This window comes from Muscardinus avellanarius (assembly GCF_963383645.1).
Source record: "Muscardinus avellanarius genome assembly, chromosome: 15".
NCBI classification, from domain to species: Eukaryota; Metazoa; Chordata; class Mammalia; order Rodentia; family Gliridae; genus Muscardinus; species Muscardinus avellanarius.
In genome coordinates this window covers 14,890,172-14,912,984 of record NC_137801.1, presented here as the reverse complement: position 1 = coordinate 14,912,984, position 22,813 = coordinate 14,890,172, and the positions used below count along the sequence as shown (strand labels likewise).

The following is a 22,813-nucleotide window of genomic DNA, read 5'->3' as shown; positions in this document are numbered from 1 at the left end:
TCTTTTGGGGGGGAAAGTGCATGTTTAATTTTTATTCCTGGTAATATAAGTTCAAATGTTTAAAGCCGGGATGAAAGCGTTTCTATTCATGCTGCTAAGAATCTGTGAGGCCTTTCCTTTTCTCTCTCTCTCTCTCTCTCTCTCTCCTCTTTCTTTCTTTCTTTCTTTCTTTCTTTCTTTCTTTCTTTCTTTCTTTCTTTCTTTCTTTCTTTCTTTCTTTCTTTCTTTCTTTCTTTCTTTCTTTCTTTCTTTCTTTCTTTCTTTCTTTCTTTCTTTCCTTCTTTCTACCAAGAGTCCGCAGTAAAACTAGGTTGCTTGGCTGGGGAAAAACCAGCCGGGAGCTTTCTTCCTGCTCTGGGCCCGCATCTGCAGTGGAGAGGGCTGGCAGCGTCAGCTGGGGCTCCTTTTGGCTGGGCCTGGCTGGGCTAGGTGGGAAATTGGAGGAGGGTCGAGCAGGCTGCGGGCCTGCAGAGGTGCCCCCGCCCCGGGTTTTACAAGGAGGACGCAGCCGAGCCCACCCAGCCTGGGGCGGCGGGGGCGCAGGGCCGGGCGGTGACCACCGCGCCGCTGGCCGCCTCGCCCCAGACATTCCGCCTCTGCCACTGGAATGCCTAGACAAGGCTCCTTGTTGGCCTGGGGAGGGCCGGCCGGGGCGGGGCCGCAGGCGCGGGACCTTTAAATCGGCCGCCCCTGCGCCCAGGCCAGCGCTGACCAGCGATCCTGGCACCGCAGCCCGCCAAGCCCACCATGCTCCAGCTCCCGGGACTCTGGCTGCTGCTCTGGCCGCTGCTGCTGCTGCTGCCGCCCCCCGCCGCCCCCGGCCCCCTGGCCCGCGCGGGCGTCGGGAGGTTGGGGACCCGCGGCCCCGGGGGCAGCCCTGGACGCCGCCCGGCTCCCCCCGGCGGGGACCGCGGCGCAGGTACAGTGGGGCGGGCGCATCAGGGTCAGTACTGCCCCAGAGGGAGCCACAGCCTGGGCGGGGTGGGCTGGGAGCCGGGGTTGAAGCAGGGGGGCAGCCCCAGTGACCTGCATCCCAGTCCCTTGCGGGTGCGGGTCCCTGGATTAGGGAGAGAATCTCTGTCCCCAGGAGCCCGAGCGAAGCTGAGGTCCAGGGTGTCTGTCTCCTGGAGCTCTGATTCCTCGGTGCCTGGGGCAGGAGGCCTAGGCAGCGGCGCGGTCGGTCGCAGGGGCAGACACCTGACTCTGTCCGTCGGGAGCCAAGCCTTCCTGAGTCTATTTGCCCTCTTGAAAGCTGTCCATCTCTGTTCCTGTGGGTGACTCTCTCTCCCCTCCCCAAAGCCTTAAGCTGCCTGAGTGGATGGACTCTAGGATCTGGCAGAGGGGAAGGTCCAGGGTGGGGCCAGAAGGCCAGGGAGGAAACCCCAGGAGCCGCCTGGATGCCCAGCACCTGTCCATAACCATCCTGGCCTCAACTCCCGTGACCCTGTTCTATTTGAACTGTCTAGGCCCCACTCCCAATGCTCTTTAGGATCTTAAAAGACCCTATTTCCCTTGTTGCTATCCCCAAGGCAGAGCAAAGCAGGCCAGTCATCTGACAGCGTCTCTGGGAAACCCTTATCCAAGTGATGGGGCCAGCTGGGCCTCTTGGCCCACGCCTGTAATCCCAGTACTTGGGGACTGAGATAGGAGGATCACAAAGGCCAGCCTCAGCAACTTAGGTTCTCAGCAACTTAGCAAGAACCTATTCCCAAATAAAAATAAATTGGGCTGGGAGTGCAGCTTGGAGGTAGAATGTCCCTGAGTTCCAAACCCTAACACCCCCACAACACACACACACACACACACACACACACACACACACACACAGAAAATAGTGTCAGCGCCCAGAATAAAAGCCCAGGGCCCTGAGATCCCAGGGCTCTTTCCACTACTGCAAACTACCAAGCTGTCCTATGGTTTACTTAGGATTTTATCTGCACACCAAAACGCCCAGCATCAGTCTTGCGAGAGGCGGCAGCAAGCCATTTCCTGGGCGTCCCGACTTGTCTGGCCAGCACTGCCGCCAGTCGAGTTGATCCGCCTTCTGTTCGCTCCAAGATCTTTCTAGATGTGTTGAGAAGGAGCACAGGGACTTTGCTGCACACTCCAGGATTTTATTTTTTTATTATTTTATTTTTATTATTTTATTTTATTTTATTTTTTACAATTTTTAATTGAACATAAAAAGTATACATTTAAACTATATTTGGTGCCCTCTCCCCCCTGCCCCCATTTTCTCTTCCCCCTTCCCACCAATGGTTGTCCAGGTTAACCATGTCTTATTCATAATTTTACACATGTTCAGATGTAGACCCTCATTAATCAAGATCAGCCTTCCTCCTCTCCTATCTTTCCATTCAAACTTTGCTGATATTTCCCCTCCATTATCTGGAGTCCCACTGGTATCCTCTGTGTTTCCTAGTTTGGGCATATTAGAGGAAACATATGTACCTTCTCCTTCTGTGCTTGGCTGATCTCACTTAACATAATGTTCTCCAGGGCTTTCCATCTTCTTGCAAATGATATAATTTTGTTCTTTATGGCTGAATAGAATTCCATTGTGTGTATTTCCTAAAGTTTTGCTATCCATTCATCTGTTGATGGAGATCTGGGTTGGTTCCATATTTTGGCTATTACAAATTGCAGCACTCCAGGATTTTAAATGGCAAGTCTGAAGCGTCGAATGTTGACTCTGAGGCAGAAGGGCCAGGAATTGGGGTGGGGGCCTAGAACTGAGTTTATTACTAGTCCTCACCGGCCTCCTTGGAGGATGGTTTTGGGAGAGGGAGGACTGAGTTCCCACTCAGCGGCACTGGTTCTTTACTACCTGGAACACAAACCTGGTCTTGAATAGTAAGTCCGTAATAGGCACATTCTATTTTTTTTTTTTTTTTTTTTTTTGCGGTACTGGGGATGGAACTCAGGGTCATTCTACCTCCGAGCTGCACCCCCCAGCCCTATTTTTTTCTTTATTTTGAAACACGGTCTCACTGAGTTGCAAAGGGCCTCACTAAGTAGCTGAGGCTATCCTTGAACTGAGATCCCCCTGTCTCAGCCTCCCAAATGCTGGGATTACAAGCCTGCGCCGCCACGCCTGGCTAACACATCCTATTATCATTTCCAGATTCTGATGTTTCCGCAACCAGGAATTGCTAAGCTTTGCTATGGGCTTTCATTTCTAGCAAAATTGTCAAAAGCTGGCTAATGTGTGAAAACCTTTTAGGAAACTTAAATGTTTATCTCCTCCTCCTCCTCCTCCTCCTCCTCCTCCTCCTCCTTATTCCTCTTCTCCTTCTCCTTCTCCTCCTCCTCCTCCTTCTTCTTTGCCTTCTTCTCCTCCTCCTCCTCCTCCTCTTCCCCCCTCTTCTTCTTCTTCTTCTTCTTCTTCTTCTTCTTCTTCTTCTTCTTCTTCTTCTTCTTCTTCTTCTTCTTCTTTTTCTTCTTCTTCTTCCTCTCTCTCTCTCTCTCTCTCTCTCTCTCTCTCTCTCTCTCTCTCTCTTGCTTTCTTTATGTGGCACTGAGGATTGAACCCAGTGGCATTCTGCTTCCAAGCTACATCACCCAGCCCTTTAAAAGAAAAAATTTTTTTTTTCTTGAAACAAGTTCTTGCTGGGTTTCCGAATCTCGCTACTTGCTGAGATTGTCCTCAACCCTGCAACTCACCTGATTCAGCCTCCCAAGTGCTAGGTTTACAGGTATGTGCCATCATGCCTGGCTTATTTTTATTTTCATTTTTTTTGTAGTACTGAGGATGGAACCTAGGGAACTCTGAGCTACACCCCCAGCCCTCTTTTTATTTTTTTATTCAGAATCTTACTGAGTTGCAAAGGGCCTCACTAAGTAGCTGAGGCTGTCTGTGAACCACAATCCTCCTGTCTCAGCCTCCCAAATGCTAGGATTACAAACATGTGCCACCACGCCCGGCTTATTTTTCTTTTCTTTTTCTTTTTCTTTTTTTTTTTCTTTTCGGGTCTGGGGATGTAACCCGGGGGCATTCTACCTCCGAGCTACAGCTCCTGCCCTATTTTTTTTTTTATTCTTTATTTTGAAACAGAGTCTCAATAAGTTGCAGAGGGCCTCACTAAGTAGCTGAGGCTGTCCGCGAACCGCGATCCTCCAGTCTCAGCCTCCCAAATGCTGGGATTACAAGAGTGTGCCACCACACCGGGCTTTATTTTTCAATTTGAAACAGGGTCTTGTTAAGTTGCCGAGGGCCTCACTAAGTTGCTGAGGCTGGCCTTGAACCTGAAATCCTTCTGTCTCAGCCGCCCAAGTACTAGGATTACAGATGTGGGCCACTGCCACTCTAGCCAGGCAGAATTTTCAATGCAGCTCTTTTTCTATGCCCCCGATCTATGGGCATATAAAGGGATAAAGTGAAATTATGGAGTTGTTTTAAAAAGAGAGATGTTTTAATTTCTTTCAACTTAACTAAATATATGACATATAGCATATTTTAGTGTGGGGGTTCAAAGGCAACATGCAGGGCATTCACTAGGCACATGAGATCATGTTGATCTTTGTGGTGGAAAACTGTGCTTCAGAGAAACAGCTCTGGAGGAGAGACCTCGGGGCTGTGAGTCGGGACACCTGGAGTCCAATCATGTTCCACCGCTCCCAGGCCTCGCTCCTCGCTGACCCCCAGGTGCCTCACCTACTATATAAATATAAAATAAACAACCTGCACGTCCCGCCTCACAGGATTGTGCTGCTGTGATCCCTAGGGTGTCACTGAAAAGGTGTTATTTCTCCTCTCTCTTTTATTGGGGCGTCGGGGCAGGGGGTACTGGAGATTGAATCTCAGGGCATTAGCTTAGAGCTACACTCCCAGTCCTTTTTATTTTTTATTTTGAAACCGTGTCTTGCTAAGTGGCTGGGGCTTTTGCTAAATTGCTGAGGCTGGCCTTGAACCTACTATCCTACTTTCTTGGCCTTGGATTACAGGGTCTTGCTAGACTGCTGAGGCTGGCCTTGAACTTCCCAAGTACTGGGATTACAGATGTGCACCACCATGCCTGGACCGTCCCATTTCTGATTGGAGTCTGATCATTTCTTCGTCTTTTCTGCTCCCTACCCCCGTCTTTGCAGGTGTTTGCAAAAGCAGGCCGTTGGACCTGGTGTTTATCATCGACAGTTCTCGGAGCGTCCGGCCCCTGGAATTCACCAAAGTGAAGACCTTCGTGTCTCGGATCATCGACACTCTGGACATCGGGGCAGCCGACACGAGGGTGGCGGTGGTGAACTACGCGAGTACTGTGAAGATTGAGTTCCAGCTACAGACGTACTCGGATAAGCAGTCCCTGAAGCAGGCGGTGGGGCGGATCACACCCCTGTCCACAGGCACCATGTCGGGGCTGGCCATCCAGACGGCGATGGACGAAGCCTTCACGGTGGAGGCAGGAGCGCGGGGGCCCACCTCCAGCATCCCCAAGGTGGCCATCATTGTGACAGATGGGAGGCCCCAGGACCAGGTGAACGAGGTGGCAGCCCGGGCCCGGGCATCGGGCATTGAGCTTTACGCAGTGGGTGTGGACCGGGCGGACATGGAGTCTCTCAAGATGATGGCCAGTGAGCCCCTGGATGAGCACGTGTTCTACGTGGAGACCTACGGGGTCATCGAGAAACTTTCCTCGAGGTTCCAGGAAACCTTTTGTGGTAAGTTGGCAAGTCCTGGCTCCCAACTAGAAAGGATGTTCTATTTCAGACGTTATATTTCACCGTATACCCGGAGAAAAAGAGACTTCTTTCATGATGGAAATTTACGGAAAACTTAAATACATGCAGTGTCTTTTTGGTGTTTGTTACCAACTTAAACACATGGTTTAGTAATAGAGAGCTGCATTATCCATACTTGGTTTGCTCATAAAATGTTCATGTTTGCGTTAGAATATGAAGGCCTAGAAATATCTAGGGTAAATAAATAATCTTGCTGTTCCCTGATGGGGGTCAGGGAAAAAAAAAAACAAAACTGAAGAAGGCCTGTCTTGTCGCTTCTCCGGAGCTACCACTACCTGGTTTTTTTTCCCTTAGATATTTTCTTTAGCTTTACCACCTCTAGATTTAACAGAACTCTGCTGTTCCCTTGCAGGAGACAGGGAGAGGTTTCTGTCTCAGGAGGACCAGCAGGCTGTATTCCAGCGGCACCATCAGCGTGCCTTTAGTGAACACTTGTTTTCAGATTGGACTCTTTCTCTGACTGCTCTCTGTGGAGTCATAGGGTTAGGGACCAGAAGGACTGGGATTTGGGTTTGGTTGAGAGACACAAGACGCAGATTTAAAAACCATATTCTGTGGCCCCTACCACTCCATTCTTCACTCAGAATGGAGCGTGAATTGAACGCGGTCATTTCATTGGATTTTTTTTTTTTTTTTTTTTTTTGGTGGTACTGGGCTTCCTGGAAGCCCTTCTACTTCCGGGCTACACTCCCAGATCTATTTTGTATTTTTTTTTATTTGGAAATAGGGTCTCTTAAGCCAGTGAGGCTGGCTCCGAACCAGCGCGATCGTCCTGTCTCTGCCTCCCAAGCGCGGGGATTACAAGCGTGCGCCACCACGCGCGGCGTCTTTGGAATTTTTAGCATGAAATCAGTCAGATGCAGCCATAGGAGTCTATTAAGTGCTGGGATTAATTTTTAGTCACTGATCAGAATGATGATTTGTGGGGCTTGGGTTTTATTGTTTTCCATTTGGAAATCATCTTTCGAAGCCCTCTACGGGATTCTCCAAGCAAGTGTGTACAGATGTACAGATTTCTAGTTCAGAGGAATATCTAAACATGGATGCCTTGTATCATTTAGTCTACACTTTTATGTTTAAATTTGTATTTATTTATTTTGGGCACTGGGAGTTGAACTCAAGGACAATCTACTTCTAAGCTAGACCCACCTTTTTAACATTTTTTTAAAATTTGGAGACAGGCTTCACTAAGCTATAACATGCTAGCTGTGATCCTCCTGTCTCAGCCTCCCAAGCACCATGCCAGGCTTATTCTGCATTTTAAAATATAGATGCATGTATTGATCATTGATGATAAAACATAAATGTAATCTTACCATCAAGTAACATTCTAGAACATTTTAGAAATGACAGTGAGACCAGATGATCGCAATTGCGAATCTCAAGGAGACTTTATATCTAGCTATCATGAAACCCAGGAATCACGAGTGGGCAGGAAACGGGAGCTGAAGTGTTGGTCTGGTCAAAGGTTGGCCTCCTCTCAGTCAGACCTGGCTGGGATCCCTTCGCCTTTCCTGTCCCGGGACGCTGGGCCCTTCACAATCTGTCACTGGCTTTAGTGGCATCTCCTTGGCATTCATTGGGTTTCAAAAAGAAAGTGGCTTTCTTTCTCCCAGGGAAACTCCCCCAAGCTTGTGGGTGAGCACTGCGCCATCCAGACGCTGGTCTGTGGCAAAGCTGGGTGTCAAAGCTAGCACTGGGGTTTGGGCTCGAAGGCCGCAAAGTCACAGAGGGTGAGTGACCATCTTTGCCTTCTGGTTCAAAAGACCCGCTGTTCTGGGGGGAAATGTCCTCTCTATGGAAAGAAGACCGAGGGGCGGCTTGCTGTAGTCAACAGGTTGGAATGATCATTCCATGAAAAGGTCCTTCTTGGGAAAATATTAGCCTTGTCCTGTTGCCAAGGGCAACGGAGCCTGGGTTACTTCCAGCCTTCTCCAACAGGCCTCTCTGGTTGCTCAGAAATGACTAAATTCATTGATTCATCTTTCAGCCTGCTGCTAGAGAGAGAGAAAGAGAGAGAGAGAGAGAGAGAGAGAGAGAGAGAGAGAGAGAGAGAGAGAGAAAGAAAAGTGAGTCTAGGAGCAGAAAGACAGAGATGCCGTTTAGCTGATGTAATCTTACATTATTCTTTCTATTTTACCTGTTTATATTTAGCAAGGATAATGAGTTCACTGTCCCTGTAGATACTAGCGCCCCAAGTTGCATACACAGATACCTGAGCTCAAGAACTCATGTTGGAGGTTCAGAAAGCAGTTAGCCAAGTTGCCCTCTACTGAATTTGCATATTCAAATATAGTGGTGCGTGCCTGTAATCCCAGTCCTTGGGAGGCTGAGACAGGAGGATCACAGGTTTGAGGACAGCTTCAGCAATTTAGTGAGACTCTCAAGCAATCCAGTGAGATCCTGTTTCAAAAAACAAAATAAAGAGGGCTGGAGTGTAGCTTGGAGATAGAATGTTTCTGGGTTCAGGCCCGGGTAACCCCCACAAAAATATAATATGTATATATTTGTGTGCCCACCAGTTGGGCATGATTATTCACACCTGTAATCCCAGTCCTTGGGAGGCTGAGACAGAAGGATTGCAGATTCAAGGCCAGCCATAGGAATTTAGTGAGACCCTGTTTCACAAGAAAAATAAAAGAGCTGGGAGTAGAGCTCAGAGGTAGAATAGTACTGAGTTCATCCCTCAGTACCACACACACACACACACACACACACACACACACACACACACACCCCACCAGCTGAGGATGGTGGTGCATACTTATAATCCCAGTACTTGGGAGACTGAGATTAAGGGTCAAGGCCAGCCTTAGCAATTTAGTGAGACCCACAGCAATTTAGCAAGATCCTGTTTCAAAAGAAAAAATAAAAAGGGCTGGGATTGGAGCTCAGAGGTAGAATGCCCAGAGTTCAGTCCTCAGTAACACACATACACACACACACACACACACACACACACACACACACACACATCGCTGCCCAAGTGATCACTGCGAGTTCCACACTCAGAGGCATGTTTGAATGTGAACTGTTTAGACACTTGATGGTAGAACCCTTGGAAACCAGGTTCCAGCTACAGTGGGACATAGCCCGTAGCCCCTTGGGCAGTACAGTGTTTGTTTTGCAAATAGGAAGCAAAAATCTTTTTCGTGGGAACATGGATAAGCTGAAGAAAACGTCCGGTTGCCTGAGTGAGGGGAGCATTTGGCTTCGGCTGCAATGTCAAGGTTCTCTTTGTCCTTTTAGCAAGATCTGCGACTTTAAATCAGCAACACGTCTAGGTCAAGCGTGGTATTTCTAATAAGCCCAAGGCAGAAAAAAAAAATAGGCAATGTTTACAGTGAAGAAAAGATGGAATTAGAAAGGGGCCAGGAGAGCAATGGCTTTTGATCCTGAGCGCTGTACTCTGCCTCCCCACAGCTCTGGACCCGTGTGTGCTGGGCACACACCAGTGCCAGCACGTGTGCGTCAGCGATGGCGACGGCAGGCACCACTGCGAGTGCAGCCAGGGGTACGCCTTGAACGCCGACGCCAGGACCTGCTCAGGTGAGGCGCCCTGGGGACCTCTCCTTCATCCAGGGGTGGGCTGCGCTGGGTCTCCGCCCCCGACCCCCTTTCATCCACCTGCCTCTGGGCTGGCCTCCTGTTGGCTGACCATCAGCAAAGAAATAAGGGGAGAAAAGGGAGATAATATAAAATCAGCCGGCCACGAGGCGTATTACTAGTTTTAAAGAAAGAGTTAGAGGGAGAATCAGTCACAAAAAATAAAAAATCGAATGCTCTCCCTAATATGCGGAAGCTAGGGAGAAAAGGGTCATAGGAGGAACTCTAGACGAAGAAGGAGAAACTATAGATGAACAAATAAGGCCACCTAACCGAGGTGATGGGATGGGGGAAGAAGGAAATTCCCTAATGTACATGATGTACATTCACAAACATGTCAATCACTAAGCCAAACCTGAGAAGGAGGGATGAAGGAGGGAATGGGGTGGGAATTGGGGAAGGGCTAAATGAGTGATGGGTGCATGTATGCCTCCACCATCTTGAACTCCATTAAGATGTATGACTACAATGTACCAATAAAAAAAGAAGAGGAAGGGCTCCAAAACTCTTGGTTCTGGAATGAGAGAGAGAGAGAGAGAGAGAGAGAGAGAGAGAGAGAGAGAGAGAGAGAGAGAGAGAGAATGAATGTGTGTGTGTGTGTGTGTGTGTGTGTGTGTGTGTGTGTGTGTGTGTTTTACTGGGGATAGAATCCAGCGGCATTCAAGCCACACCCCAGCCTAATTTTATTGTTGACCTTGAAATAGGACTTGAAATAGGATCTAAGTCGCTGAGACTGGCCCTGAACCTGTGATCCTTCTGTTTCAGCCTCCCAAGTACTGGGATTACAGGTATATGCGCTACTGCACCTGCCTGAGATCTTGGAATTTTTTCTGGATTTTTTTCTGAACTAGATGCAGGCTTTCTCTTCCTTTCTGTGACCATTCATGCTCATGAACCCTAGAAGGAGAGAAAAATTTAGACAAGTCCTCACGAACCTGGCACATGATACTCACATAGAATCAATGAAGAAGGGGAGTTAGTTTCTTTGTTTTTATCGTAGAAAAGATTTTTTTGAGAGGAAGGAAAAGTAGACATCATTTCATTCAACCTACTCATTTTGAAGATAATGAAAATGAGACACAAAGAAGGTAAAAGACCTACCTCCATCCCGGGGTCTGTTAAAGAGCTTGGAGCAGAGCATTGGTCCCTTACTCTCCGCTAGCACCTTTCCCGGGCCTCTTGGTTAGCTCTACATGTGTAATAAATGTCCCCGCAATGATTTGTTTACCCTCTGCAGCCATGTGTTGTGTTTGTTCTGCCCATCTTTTGATAGCTATCGATAAGTGTGCACTTAGCACCCACGGATGTGAGCACATCTGTGTGAACGACAGAAATGGCTCCTATCACTGTGAGTGCTACGAAGGCTATACCTTGAATGAAGACAGGAAAACGTGTTCAGGTCAGTATCCGCCTGTCTGCCTGCCCAGCCTACTCACCCACGTGGACCAGAAACCTGGTCTGTTTTCCATTCTTGCCATCCTAGGGTTTCCTTCCTTCCTTCCTTCCTTCCATCCTTCCTTCCTTTTTCCCTTCCTCCCTCCCTCCCTCCCTTTCTTACATACTGGGAATTGTACCCAGGAGTGTTCTACCTCTGAGCTACACCCCAGCTTTATTTTTTATTTTGAAACAAGGTCTCACTAGGTTACTGAAGGTCTTGCTGTTATTGAGGCTGCTGCAAGGCAGGTTCAAGGGCAGCCTCAGCCACTTAGAGGCCCTCAGCAATGTAGTGAGACCCTGTTTCAAAATTAAAAAAAAAAAAATAAGCCGGGCGTGGTGGCGCACGTTTGTAATCCCAGTTTTGGGGAGACTGAGACAGGAGGATCGTACAGGTTCAAAGCCAACCTCAGCTACTTAGTGAGGCTTTCAGTAACTCAGTGAGACCCTGTTTCCAATTTCCAATAAAGTATAAAATAGGTCTGGGAGTATAGCCCAGAGGTAGAAAGAAAGCCCCTGGGTTCCACCCCAGTACCACACACACACACACACACACACACACACACACATAAAATAATATAGGGCTGGAGGTATAGCTCAGAGGTAGACTGCCCCTGGGTTCAATCGTCTCTCTCTCTCTCTCTCTCTCTCTCTCTCTCTCTCTCTCTCACACACACACACACACACACACACACACACACACACCCCTCAATACTGATGACATTGAGAAGGAATTGGAAAAGGCTGGAGAATAATTACTGCATTTGCAGGATTTTATTTAACTTCTACTTAAAGCAAATCATGCTGATGGCTTTGAATAGGCTCCAGTAAGTTTTCCTTTTATACACATGAGGTTCTTTTCTATGGATAATGAAAGACTCTTTTTCTCTTTTGTTCCTGGACTCTGACAGCTCAAGACAAATGTGCTTTTGGTACACATGGCTGTCAGCACATTTGTGTGAATGACAGAGCAGGGTCCCATCACTGTGAATGCTATGAGGGCTACACTCTGAATGCAGACAAGAAAACATGCTCAGGTAAGTAAGGTCCACTCAACGCATTCTTTCCTATCTGGCTCTTTTCACAGTAGTGAAACCAACAGCAATTCACCAGGAGAGAGGTTCTTAGAGGTGACTTAAACATTCAGGGTTTAGGTGTTCTACTATGCTTAAAGACTCAGTACACATTGCTCAGGGGTGGCGAGCTCACTGGCTTTTGCAAACATAGATCACTGTAGAAAATTACTGGGAAATTGGTAGGGAGTGGGGGATATGGGAAAAGCGAATTAAATGTAGGGTCCTCATCCAGGAAAATTTTATAGCGCTGTACACTGGGGACTTTTCAAGCAAACAGGAGACTTTAGAGGAAGTTTGTTGGACGGTAACTTTTTGGTGTGATAGGCTGAACTGATCTTTTTCCAGTTAAAACTTGGCCTGTAACTTTTCTGGAGCATTAATCTTAACTGGATGGTTTTAGTAAAGGAGACTTTGTGAATGCCACAGAGATCTTCCAGTAAGCCTGAAGCAGGATATTCCTTGACAGTTTCTAGCTGATCAATCTTCAGTGACTCTGAGCCTTATGACTTGGTTAACGAGCCCCTGCCAGGACTGCTAATCCTCATTAATTTGATTTAAACTCCCTGGCAGAACAGGGTGGCATTTAGACATGTAAAAGCACTCCTAAAGGAGAGAAATTCCTATCTATTGAGGTGATGCTTGGTGTGGGCCTCCCGAATGTTTTTAAGGTTTACGGATCTTTTCCTCTCTCTTGAGGAGCTATATTTGAGATCTTGTCAAGACAGATGCCCGGCGTGGTGGCTCATGCTTGTAATCCTAGCATTTGGGGGACTTAGGAGGATCGCAGTTGGTGGACAGCCTCAGCTACTTAGTGAGGCCCTTTGCAACTCAGCGAGACCCTGTTTCAAAATAAAGAATAAAATATAGGGCTGAGGGTGTAGCTCAGAGGTAGAATGCCCCTGGGTTCTATCACCAGTACACACACACACACACACACACACACACACACACACACACAGGACAGATGACAGGAAATGAGACATTGACAGTACCTCTTTTAAAAAAATGAAATCAGCCGGGCGTGGTGGCACACGCCTGTAATACCAACGCTTGGGAGGCTGAGACAGGAGGATAGCACAGGTTCGAAGCCAGCCTCAGCTACTTAGTGAGGCTCTCAGCAACTTAGTGAGAACCTGTTTCCAAATAAAATATAAAATAGGTCTGGGAGTATAGCCCGGAGTTAGAAAAGCCCGTGGGTTCAACCCTCAGTACCACACACACACACACACATGAAATCAGTAAAAGAGTCTTGGACACCTACTTTGTTCTAAGGCTTCAGTAAGCACTGTGAAGATAGAGGGTACCTTGAGTTTCTACCTCAGCAATGGACAGCCTCGGCGAAAACTATCTCCTTTTAAACCCCATGGATGGGACGAGCAGCCAGGGAGAGGTATCAACCTGAGCCGAAGGAAAGAGTTGGGGAAGGACCCGGAGCTGTTCTGGGATGGAGATGGGCCTTGGAGGACATGGGAATTTTAGATGAGGGAGCAAAAGGTGACCTCGGGAGGGCTCAGGAAAGTGGGACTGAGCTCTTTGGGGTGAGAAGGGCTCACACAGGGCCCCCCTCAGCCAATATTCCAACTGCCAAGAACATCAAGGGCCTGAGAAAATAAAACAAAAATATACTTCCGCCTGAAAAGAGCAGATATTATGGAATAAAATGAAACATTTTATTTTTTAAAAATCATGGACATTTTTCAGCGAAGGCAGACATCTCCATGCTCTATTCCCACATAACAGTAGATAATGTTCTTCAGCACCTTCTGTGGCCAGTGCGTGATTTTAAGCATTTCATACACAAAGCCACGTTTTAATCCTTACATCAAGTTTAGGAGTTCGAGGCACAGGCAGATTGAGAAACGCGCTCAGGTTACCAGGCTTCTAAGTAGTAGAGCCAGAGTTTGAACCCAGGCATTTGCTGTCATGGTTACATAAACTTTTTTTTTTTTTTTTTTTTTTTTTTTTTTGCTGGTCTGGGAACCCAGGGGCATTCAACCTCCAAGCTACACCCCCAGCCCTATTTTTTATTCTTTATTTTGAAACCGGGTTTCATTGAGTTGCAGAGGGCCTCACTAAGTAGCTGAGGCTGTCTGTGAACCGCGATCCTCTGGGTTTCAGCCTCCCAAATGCTGGGATTACAAGCGTGCGCCACCACGCCCGGCATGGTTACATAAACTTTTAACCACTAAAGCCATACTGTCTCATTTTATGAAGCACCTCACAGAGAACTGGAATATAGGAAAACCACAAAATAGCAGGAAAGTTAGTCGGTATGTTTTGTGTTTTATTTATTTTAGGGGGTTGAGTTCTGGGGGCATTCCACCTCCAAGCTACATCCCCAGCCCTTTTTAATTTGAAACAGGGTCTTGGTAAATTGCTGGGCTGGTCTTAAAACTACAATCCTGCCGGGCGTGGTGGCGCACACTTGTAATCCCCGCACTTGGGAGGCGGAGACAGGAGGATCGTTGCAGGTTCGAAGCCAGCTGGGCTGGCTTAAGAGACCCTGTTTCCAAATATAAAAAAGTATAAAATAGGTCTGGGAGTATAGCCCGGAGGTAGAAGGGCTTCCAGGAACCCCAGTACCATCACCAAAAAAAAAAAAAAAAAAAAAAAAACAAAAAAAAAAAACCAAAAGCAATCCTCCTGTCTCAGCCTCCCAAGAACTGGGATTACAGGTGCGTGCTACTGTACCTGGCTACTCTCATAATGAACAGTACTGTAATAAAGCTGGAGTCCACACCACGGTCGGGCCGCCCCATTCCTCTGCGTCCCCCGTTGCGAGGTAAGAAGCCTTGCATGTTAGCTGTGGAGTCCCGGATGAGGGCTGGCTGGAACGATGTCCAACTGCTGTCTGTAAAGTGTGTGCCGAGCAAGGATGAAGAGAAAACGAAATATTGTGCTATTCGGCATTTTGCTGGGAAAAAAAAAACCTAAAGTGTAAGGATAAAGGGGACCATCCATGTTAAGGCTTGGAAAGGCACTTCAGGGGTAGATTATATAGGGTCCTGTGCTTCTTGCAAAGCGATTCCATGGGCCCTGGTGAGCCATTGACGATGTTTGAACACGGAAGGACATTTAAGAAGAGAGTTAGAAGGAAACAAAATTTACCTTGGTTTCTCTAATGGCAGAGGAAGAACACACACCTCCCAGGAAACTTTTCTGGGTTTACTGAAGGAAAGTTGCTGTTTTGTTTTGTCCTGGACCACTTGGGACATGGGACTCATTGGTACTTTTCTCTGCCCTGTACTTAAATTTGGGCAAACTGTCTTTGTCTCTGAAATGTTATTTACTTGTTAGATAATCTACATTTCTTCACTACCCAATCAAACACATCATCCTTACTGTTCTTATTAACATTGTTATTATTTTTCTGTCTGTGCTTGTGAGATGTGTATGTATCTATGTGTGTCTTCAGACCAATGGTTTATTTCTTTTTTGTTGCTGTTTCATACTGAGGATTGAGTCCAGGTACATTCTACTTGTGAGCTATAACCCTAGCCCTATTTATTTATTTAATTTATTTTTAGTGATACTGGGACTTGAACCCAGATGCCTTTTGCCTCTGAGCTATACTCCCAGCTTCTTTTTATTTTTATTTTTTCTGGTTTGAACACGTCTCACTAGGTTGTTGAGTGTCTCACTAAGATGCTGGGGCTCGTCTTGAACCTGCTATCCTCCTGTCTCAACCCCTCAAGTACTGGAATTACGGGCATGTGCCACCACACTTGTCTCAGGGCAATGTTTTCCGTCCCGTTTTATAAGCGATCAGAGGGCGAGTCCTTGATCAATGTAGTCCTTTTTGTGCAACAGCGAACTTAGCTCCATGTACAGTGAGGACCCTAATAGGTTGTTCTTGGTGAGGATCCATAAATAGCTGGTGATATGGAGATGCTGATTGGCATCAGATAGGCCCAAGGTAAGCTGTAAGATATAACAAGATTCGGTGCCTCCCAGTGATGGGTAGAAAAAAAGAGAAGTAAGTCACTTGCAGACAGCTGCAGGAGGGGAAAAGAAGAGGAATGTGTGGGACCACGGGTGAAGCAGAGGGTTGAGAGCTATGGAGAAGGACCAGGCTTTCTCCTGCAACCTGGGGCTTTTGGCTGACACTGAGAGGCCCCTCTCAGCCTTAGTTGGGACCAAACCGAAGCTTTTTTCCTCCCAGAAACGTGTGTTTCATTAACACGTGAACATTTTCTTTCCCGCATTGACCCCGGTTAGTCCGTAACGAGTGCGTGCTGGGCACACACGGCTGCCAGCACCTTTGCGTGAGCGACGGGGCCGCCTCCTACCACTGCGACTGTTTTCCTGGCTACACGCTGAATGAAGACAAGCAGACGTGCTCAGGTGAAGACTGGCCCCGCGAGGAGCCCGTTTCCTGTGGTGGGAAAATAGAGGAGGAAGCTGTTCTTTCTATATATTCTGGCTATGATCCTTTCTCTGGGCAGAAGCTCCTGGCAGAATGGCTGGCTTCCGGTTGTCTACAGAATAAAGCAACTGCCCTCCTCTGCCAGATGGTCTGCCTTCCATCATCTGGTTCTATTCTTCCTCTTCTTCTTTCAAGCTGATGTCTCTATCTGAAGCTTAATTTTTTAATTTAAAAAAATTTTTAATGGGTGCATTGTAGTCGTACATCTTAATGGAGTATCAGATGGTGGAGGCATACATGCACACATCACTCATGAAGCCCTTCCCCAATCCCCGCCCCATCCCCCCTTCTCAGGTTTGGTTCCGTGATTGGCTTTGATATGTTTGTTAATGTACATCATGTATATTAGGAATTTCCCTCTTCCCCCATCCCATTCCCCTTAGTTAGGTCGCCTTATTTGCTCCTCTATGGTTTCTCCTTCCTCTTCTAGAGTTCCTCCTATGACCCTTTTTTCCCTAGCTTCTGCATATTAGGGAGAGCATCCGATTTTTTATTTTTTGTGACTTATTCGCTTTCTAACCCTTTCTTTAAGATTAGTTTATTTTTAAATTTTATTTATTTATTTATTTATTTGTTATTTATTTATTTATTTATTTATTTATTTATTTATTTATTGTGGTACTGGGGTTCCTGGAAGCCCTTCTACCTCTGGGCTACACTCCCAGACCGATTTTTTATATTTTTATTTGGAAACAGGGTCTCCTAAGCCAGCGCGCTAGGCTGGCTTTGAACCTGCGCGATCCTCCTGTCTCTGCCTCCCAAGCCCGGGGATTACAAGCGTGAGCCACCACGCCCGGCAATTCTTTTATTTTTTGAAACAGGGTCTTATTGAATTGCAAAGGGCCTCACTAAGTAGCTGAGGCTGTCCCCTAACTGCAATCCTCCTGTCTCAGCCCCGTTGTTCATTTTGAAAGGGAAATTGCTGATGAGCAACCAACAGGAAGCCAGCCGACAGGCAGTTAGGTGAAGGGGGGTGGGAAGCAGAGCATTTCATTTTCATTTATTAATGGGGATTCAGGACCATAAAAATTCTTTCTTTCTTTCTTTCTTTCTTTCTTTCCTTCCTTCCTTCCTTCCTTCCTTCCTTCTTTCTTTCTTTCTTTCTTTCTTTCTTTCTTTCTTTCTTTCTTTCTTTCTTTCTGTGGTACGGGGGATGGAACCCTTCTACCTCTGGGCTACACTCCCAGACCTATTTTATATTTTATTTAAACAGGGTCTCTTAAACCAGGGAGGCTGGCTTCGAACCAGCATGATCCTCCTGTCTCCGCGTCCCAAGTGCGGGGATTACAAGTGTGCGCCACCACGCCCGGCTTTATTCTTTATTTGAAGCAGAGTCTCACTGAGTTGCAGAGGGCCTCACTGAGTAGCTGAGGCTGCCACAAACCGCGATCCTCCGGTCTCGGCCTCCTGAATAAGATTGTCTTATTTCTGTCTCCCTTCCCCATCCCAACCATCTTCTTAAAAAAAAAAAAAAATTATCTCACTGATAATTTCTGACAATCACAAAAATATAGAGACTAATACAATGAACTCTCCTATGACCAGCACTCAGCTTTGAGAATTATAAACATTTTCCCCAGCCCCCTAACACACATTTTTGTGTGACATCATTCCAAAGAATGTTCACCTCTTTTCTGTTTGCTTTTATATCTCTTTTCCTCCTGGAAAATGCATTTAGGTAAGTCTTAAAATGGCAATATTGACTCAGAGGTTTCCCAGATAGCTCTAACGTTCTGTGTACTGTCATCGTCTGCAGCCGTGGAAGAAGCGCGGAGGCTGGTCTCCACAGAGGATGCGTGTGGGTGCGAGGCCACGCTGGCCTTCCAGGAGAAGGTCAGCTCCTACCTCCAGAGACTGAACACCAAACATATCCTTTCTGGAAGGCTTACTGCGTCTGCTTGAAGCCAGTCTGGGGACTGCAACTGAGCCAAGCACTTTAGGACATTTCAGGGCACCTGTGTTACTTGTTGTTTTAAGATAACTGGTAATAATATACATCACATTTTTCAATTTTGAGCACGTGTGTGTGTGTGTGTGTGTGTGTGTGTGTGTGTGTGTGTGTGTAGTGCTAGGGATAGAACCCAGGGGATTTCTACCTCCAAAATGTATCTCCAGCGGTATTTTATTTATTTATTTATTTATTTATTTATTTATTTATTTATTTATTTTTTCGGGTTTGGGGATAGAACCCAGGGGCATTTGACCTCCGAGCTACACCCCCTGCCCCATTTTTTATTCTTTTTAGTTTTTGAAACAGGGTCTCACTAAGTTGCAGAGGGCCACACTAAGTAGCTGAGGCTGTCTGTGAACCGTGATCCTCCGGTCTCAGCCTCCCAAATGCTGGGATTACATGTGTGTGCCACCACGCCCAGCAGTATTTTATTTTAAAAGAGAGTCTCACTAAGTTGCTGAGGCTGTCTGTGAATTATCCACCTGTCTTAGCCACCCAAGTACTGGGATTATAGGGGTGTGCCCTTATGCTCAGCATGAGTTATTTTTTATATATTTTGGTGCTGGGAATTGAACTCAGGGGCTTTCTACTTCCAAGCTATACCCCCAGCAATATTTTATTTTTTATTTTGAAACAAAGTCTCATGAAGTTGCTGAGGCTGGCTTCAAACCTGCATCCTCCTATCTCAGCCTCCCAAATTACTGTGATTACAGGCATGCACCACCATGCCTGGCTTGAGTTCTTTTTTAATGGTTTAGCAGACTGTTGCCCTCATTTAATATTTACATGTAATCCAGGTGTGGTGGCGCAAGCTTGTAATCCCAGTACTTGGGAGGCTATGAAAGGAGGTTCGAGGCCAGCCTCAGCAACCTCATGAAGCCCTCTGCAAATTAGTGAGACCCTGTTTCAAAATAAAAAATGAAATTAGGCTGGGCATGTAGCTCAGATACAATGTTCCTGGATTTAATCCCCAGTACCGCAAGAAAAAAAAATTACATGTAAAAGCTGCATAGTGGTGGGGTGTGGCAGTGCATGCGTGTAATCCCAGCACTGGGAGGCTGAGAGAGGAGGACCATGCAGGTTCAAAGCCAGCCTCAGCTACTTAGTGAGACTGTGTTTCCAAATAAAATATAAAATAGGTCTGGGAGTGTAGCCCAGGGGTAGAAAGCCCATGGGTTCCATCCCCAGTACCACACACACACACACACACACACACCGATTTCTTTTCCTATAGCAGTATATGCTCATGCTAACATATACTATGATTCCTTTACGTGGCTCTTAGTTCAAAATCTGTATTTGCACAGAACAGAGCAGCTGATTGATGGGGTGTGATATCTCAGATTACACGTGGTTCTACACTGGCTAGCCAAGTAGTCAAAAAGAGAATTCAAAATATAACATGATATCGTCTCAGAAACTTTCAAAATTAGTTCTTTAGTGAAAGCATTAATAGAAAAAGTGCTTTTCCTCAGCACAGCTCAAGTTAACAACTCTGTTCCTATGTACCATAGAGGAGTGGAATGCCGATTCTGGTAGGTATAACCTAGGCGTAAGTGGACTTGCCAGTTCAAAGGAATCAGTTTCCAAGTCCTTTGCTTGCTTAAGATGCTACTTGGAAACAGCTGTTATGTTCATTTCCCATCTCCCATCTTCAGGACCGCCATTCTTCTCAGTACACAAGAAGGCATTCACATTTCCTGGACAAGTAAAATCTCTAGAAGGCCAAACAAAGGGATGGTTGAACAATTCCCTTATCAAGAATAAATAAAGCTGGACATGGTGGCGCACGCTTGTAATCCCCACACTTGGGAGGTAGAGACAGGAGGATCAAACTGGTTAAGAGACCCTGTTTCCAAATAAAAAAATTGTAAAATAGGTTTGGGAGTGTAGCCCGGAGGTAGAAGGGCTTCCAGGAACCTCAGTACCACCAAAAAAAAAAAAAAAAAAAAAAAAAAAAAATAAATAAATAAATAAATTAAAAAAAATAAAAATAAACTGTGCTCCCCTCATTCATACTTCTAAGAGATTGCTTTTTAGTTAATTTTTTTTTTTTTTTTTTGCGGGTTTGGGAATGGAACCCAGGGGCACTCGACCTCCGAGCTATACCCCCCTGCCCTACTTTTTATTCTTTATTTTGAAACCGGGTCTCACTGAGTTTCAGAGGGCCTCACTAAGTAGCCGAGGCTGTCCACGAACCACGATCCTCCAGGTCTCAGCCTCCCGAATGCTCGGATTACAAGCGTGCGCCACCACACCCGGCTTCTAGTTAAATTTTACAAGTAAAAATATTTGAAGACTACTGCAGTGGTCTACCATTATGATGATCTCTGAAGAATAGAATTCCCAAGTTTTAGGTTAAACTTAAAAAAATTTTTTTTTATTGGTGCATTGTATTCATACATCAAATTGGGGTAAAAACCTTGTGTGGACATATATGTACACATCACCGATTTAGCCCCTACCCAATCCCCACCCCATTCCTTACCCATCCCTCCTTCCCTTGCTTGGCTTAGTAGATTAAACCTTTAGTGAGAAGTTTGAGACTTTTGGTGAGAAAGTAGTTTTGTTCTCTTTCTTATAAAAGGTCATAACCATTTTCTCTTGTGTTGAAGAGTCTGAAAGTATGTTTACATTTTCTAATGTGTATAATAAATGGCATTGGCCTTAACAACTAGCCACTTGATGATATTTTGCAGAAGTTGCAAGGAAATGAATATGAACAAGTCCGCCGTTAACGTGCTAATAATTCAGCTGGAAACGTGGAGAGCTTGTTGGAGTTACTATTCATTCTTTGCACACTGGTATCTCCAGGGTTCCTGCTAATAGGCTGCTGTTATAAATGCTCAACTATTACTGACTAAATAACATAAGGAGTTTTCTGGAGAATCGGTATTTTTCCAAGGAAAGAAATGTGCAGATCCTTAAACAGCAAACTTTAGTGTATCTCTGCTAAGACTGTGAAATGGTTAGTAGGAAGTAGAATACAAAGTTTAATGTTTCTTTCATTATCTACTAATTGAGCCATTTAATCTTTAAATGTTTATATTAGAAAGATAAGCATATTCACATTGGAGACTTTAGGTCTATTTTCTCTGGATAGTATTTATAATACAAATCAGTGTTATTACTGAGAGCTCAAATTGTGTAAAGTGTTACACATGGAAAAAGTTCATATAATTAAATTGAGATTAATATAATTCAGAAACGCTCAATACTTTTTGGTTTTTTTACTGGAGTATTATTGAAGCCGTCATTAAGGGATTGTAATACATATATCTAAAAATAAACACAGATTAAGAGAACTTTAAATGCCATTTTTAATTCATTCTGGTCTTAGAAATGCATAACTAAAGAGCACTGGCAGTGAATTTAGGGTGTTAAACTTTTACTAAGGTGTTTAACTTCTTACTAAGGACAAAACATCCTAATTATACCTTATAATTTTGCTCTAGGATTGAGTCAATAAAATTATATATTTACAAGTTTGGTATAACAAGCAGCAAAATCCAGTTGTTTTTAATGCTAGTGATAAGTCTAACTCTTTTCACTTATAAATTTGATTCATATGTATTTTATTAGCTCTATGGTTTATAACTTAGAGGAAAAACAGTTCTTTAAACTGTATACTACATAATTTTTGGGGATTTGTATTATTTTAATATAATAAAAAGTCATCTTTATGTACTAATGTCATGACTATTTTTTGCGACTCAGGCCAATCTTGTTTATTAAATACATTTTCTTATGTTGAACTGAATTAATAATTATTTGAATGTATAATACTTTCTTGTCAAGGGGCACAGTATTGATATTCTTCCTATAACTTAATGTCATTCTTGAGATTAAAAATATATATTCAGGATTAACAGAAAAGCTTCAATCAATGGTATAGTATGGGAGAGGAAATAATATAAAATATCTAAATTTAGATAAAAATAATGAGCTTTACATTAATACAAATTCCCAAAAAGCAGATATAACCTACAAATGTAAACCTAAAATATTAGCTTTAAAGAAGAAATGAAACACAAATACACCAATATTAAATAAAACATCTATTGTTACTTTTCAAAAAAATTCAAAAGGACATGACATAGAGCTACAGTAGTATTTTACAAATTTATTTGAACACAGAATCAGTAATCATATTAATATATCATAGAAAAGGTTTGAACACAGAATCAGTAATCATATTAATATATCATAGAAAAGGAATAAATGAGAGCTCATGTGTAAGGAAAGACAAGTATTATAAGAAAGATAAGTTTCCAAGAGTGTGACCATCAGTAACTAGCTTCAACAAATCATGCCTTGACCAGTTGATTGGAAGGAGACCTGTGGCTTAGGTAATACTGATTTCTTTCATGAGTTCAGTATAGGGAACCTTATGAGCAGGTGCCAATGTATCTTAGGTATACTGGATTTAATACTGAAAAAATAGCTATATTTGGGAGGCTGAGACAGGAGGATTCCATGTTCAAGGCCAGTCTGATCAACTCAGCAGGACCTGATCTCAATATGAGATAAATAAATAGGGCTGCAGGTGTAGTTCAGTGGTGGAGTGCCACTGGGCTCAATCCC

General features: G+C 45.0%; 1 protein-coding gene across 1 annotated transcript; it reads left to right on the top strand.

Moving 5' to 3' along the window:
- Nucleotides 1-747: 747 nt before the first annotated feature.
- On the top strand, nucleotides 748-20,967 carry MATN3 (matrilin 3; the record flags this gene model as incomplete). The annotated part of the gene is made up of 8 exons (XM_080711916.1): nucleotides 748-919; nucleotides 5,089-5,655; nucleotides 9,160-9,285; nucleotides 10,616-10,741; nucleotides 11,688-11,813; nucleotides 16,071-16,196; nucleotides 18,035-18,141; nucleotides 20,908-20,967. 8 exons carry the CDS (start codon nucleotides 748-750, stop codon nucleotides 20,965-20,967), a joined length of 1,410 nt encoding a protein of 469 aa, XP_080568042.1.
- Between the last annotated feature and the right edge of the window lie 1,846 nt (nucleotides 20,968-22,813).